Source organism: Charadrius vociferus, unplaced genomic scaffold (genome assembly GCF_000708025.1).
Source record: "Charadrius vociferus isolate BGI_N301 unplaced genomic scaffold, ASM70802v2 scaffold41, whole genome shotgun sequence".
Lineage (NCBI taxonomy): Eukaryota > Metazoa > Chordata > Aves > Charadriiformes > Charadriidae > Charadrius > Charadrius vociferus.
Window position 1 is genome coordinate 1,459,255 of NW_009647013.1, and position 3,166 is coordinate 1,462,420.

At 60.4% G+C, this 3,166-nt stretch overlaps 1 protein-coding gene across 1 annotated transcript in view; it reads right to left on the minus strand.

The window, feature by feature from the left end:
- Positions 1-1,899: 1,899 nt before the first annotated feature.
- The window catches only part of CHRNA2 (cholinergic receptor, nicotinic, alpha 2 (neuronal)), a 5,512-nt gene continuing 4,245 nt past the window's right edge, over positions 1,900-3,166 (minus strand). Inside the window, 2 exon segments of the mRNA XM_009895469.1 lie at positions 1,900-2,025; positions 3,010-3,152. Of these exon segments, the coding sequence (XP_009893771.1) occupies positions 1,900-2,025; positions 3,010-3,152 (269 nt within the window).

A 3,166-nucleotide genomic window follows, 5' to 3' on the forward strand; every position in this document is an offset into this window, starting at 1 on the left:
TGGTTTATGTGGGATAGCACAGCCGTGAAGATGGGATCCCCCAAAAAGAAGGATGCTTGTGGGGTCTAGCACCGTGCTGGGAGGTGGTCACCCCAGATCTTGTGCCCCGGTGACCCCATCAGCCAGGCAGGGCTGAGCCGAGATGGGTGGTGGGTGCTGGTGAGAGGGGGCTGCGGGGGATTAACGTGGGAAGGGGAGCGAGTTCCCCCTCTGCCCCATCGCGGTGGGGTCTGCTGATGCCGTGCCATGGTCTGGCAGCACCCAGGGTGCCGGGCACCCCGTCCTGTCCACCTCCAGCCACCACATCTGTGTCACCCCAGGGTACCACAGCCCCAGCCAAACCAGAAACCACCCTCACTACGAGAAGGACATTGAGGTGTTGGTGTGTGTCCAGAGAAGGGCTACAAAGCTGGTGAGGGGTCTGGAGGACACATCTTATGAGGAACGACTGAGGGCCCTGGGGGTGTTCAGCCTGGAGAAGAGGAGGCTGAGGGGAGACCTTCTCACCCTCTACAACTACCTGAAAGGAGGGGGTAGCGAGGTGGGGGCTGAACCCTTCTCCCTGGTGAAAAGTGATAGGGTGAGAGGAAATGGATTCAAGTCATGTCAGGGGAGGTTTCTCCACCCCTGCGCTCCCGGCCCTGCGTAGCGGGTTAGGGGGGTGGTCACACACACGTACACCCACCCACGCATCCATCCAACCTCCCCTCAGCGCTCGCTCCCTGGCGCATCTCATTTCTCAGCCCCGTGTGCCCACGCTTGAGCCATCCCACCCCCTCCGAAGGCTTCGCCAGCGGCTGCAACACCCCCGGGACGTGCTGGTCCCTCCGATGGCACCGTTTATTCCAACCCGTTTCGCTCCTGCAACCACAAAAGTGTTTTTCTGAAACCTCTCAGACCGCCGCCAGCGCCGCAGTGGGTCGGGTCTCCTGGAGGAGAAAACGTTGCAGGAAAAAACCTGGTGTCTCTCAGGGCATGGAGGAGAGTAGATGCTCTACAAGCGTGGGTCCTTTAGGGTATACGGAAGCTAGAAATTAATAGCTAGATTGCAGCGGTTGTCAGAGGCCGTCGGTTTGGGGTCTGCCCTGGGATGGAGAGGAGGGATTGCTGGCGATGGACCTTGGCAGTGCAGGTTCTCCCCACACCAGTTGAGTCCACCCACCTTGGCACGAGGCAGCACCCTCTGAGCTCCATGGGTCCGTGGGCACTCTCTGGCCGTGGTTGGGTGGGTTATCCCATTCCTCAGGGTGGTTTTTCCCTTCTGAGCCACCTCTGTTTCTGGGTGTTCCCATCTCCTTGCCGCCTCGAGCTCCGGCGTGGGATGGTGCGGGAGAGGGTTGCAGAGGGTCTGCTGAGCAGGGACCTCTCTCCTCCCATGGCTGTGTCCCTTCTGCATGGACCATCCAAAGCGTTATTGCCTGCCCTATGTCATACATGACTTTGCCAGCCTGAGGTCCTGAGCACGCAGCCATCAGGATGTGTCCTAAAGCAGCTGTGATGTCCCCTCTTCTTGCCCAGCACGTTGGAGTCATGACCAGATGCAGCTCTTGGGTTTTGGGTAGGACTTGCAGCAGCTCGAGGAGGTAGGTGCCCTCCTAGATGCCTCCAGCCTGTGCTTGGGCACTGGAGAAGCTGTACCATGCCTTTCTCGATGCCAGGATGGCTGCGACTGCCCCAGGTAGGATGGAAGGCAGCCATCCCTCCACACCATCCCCAGGTCACCCCTTGGCATAACCCTTGCTTCACCCTGCATTCCCCATCCAAGGGTCCTCCATGGTCCACCCGTGTCCTCCCAGGGAGAGGCAAGGGTCCAGCTGGATGTGGGCACCACCGTGCCCGCTCCCCGGGAGGAGGGATTGTGCATCTCCTTGCCATCCCCACCACAGCCTGGCTCAGCCCCTAGATCATCCCTGCCAGGTAGGGCGGGAGGAAGAGCCCCACGGTGCCCAGCAAGCAGACGATGATGAACATCCAGAGGAAGATGCGGTCGATCACCATGGCCACGTACTTCCAGTCCTCCTTCACCTGCCGGGCAGAGAGGGGTTGTGAGCGAGGGCAGAGGATGCAGCCCCCGTTTGTGAGGACCCCTTGGGGTTAGGAGGCCACCCGGGGCTTCCTCTGCATCCACTATTTGCATCAAGGCGAGGAGATACCCCGTGTCTCGGGAAATTCCTGGAGCGGCAGGGCTGGGGGGTGGACCTCTCTGGGGAGGCTGCTTGGGGCAGAGCTAATCCTCCCCTCAGGGTTTTCTGAAACCACCCGGCTAAAAGTAGTGGTGCAGCCTCTGAGCTGGGTCCCAGCAGGGCAGACTGGGCCATGGCCGCTCTCCGAGGGCAGGACACAATGGGCAGGAGAGGGACCTCCAACATCCCCGCAGACGGCAGGGACAGGAGCTGGAGGAATGACAAGTGGGAGGAGGGAGGAAGGAACCCTCAACTGATCAAGCTGAGAGAGTTGGGGTTGTTCAGCCTGGAGAAGAGAAGGCTCCGGGGAGATCTTAGAGCCCCTTCCAGTGCTTAAAGGGGCTCCAGGAGAGCTGGGGAGGGACTTTTTACTGGGGCATGGAGTGACAGGACGAGGGGGAATGGCTTCACACTGCAAGAAGGCAGATTTAGATGAGATATTAGGAAGAAAATTTCCCTCTGAGGGTGGTGATCCCCTGGTGCAGGTTGCCCCGAGAAGCTGTGGCTGCCCCATCCCTGGAGGTGTTCAAGGCCAGGTTGGACGGGGCTTGGAGCAACCTGGGCTGGTGGGAGGTGTCCCTGCTCATGGCAGGGGGGGGTGGGCTAAATGATCTTCAAGGTCCCTTCCAACCTAAACCATTCAATGATTCTATGACCCTGTGGATCGGGCATCTCCCAGGAGGTGGCTGTTGATCTTCTCCCTGGCTTTGGGTCCTCAGCAGCCAAGGAACCAACTAGGGGTACCAGCATGGACATCACACCCCCCATGGAGGTACAAGTGGGGGACCCCCTCCTCACCCCCCAGCCCTTGGGGACACCCACTCACCGAGAAATCAGCATCCTCTGCTCGCAGGTGGTCCGCAATGTACTGCACCCCTTCCAGGGCCTTCAGGATACTGGGGGACAGCATCAGCCCCCGGTCCGAGCCTGTCTCCTCCTCTTCCTCCCCCTTGGGGGGCACCCGGGGGGCTGAGCCCCACGAT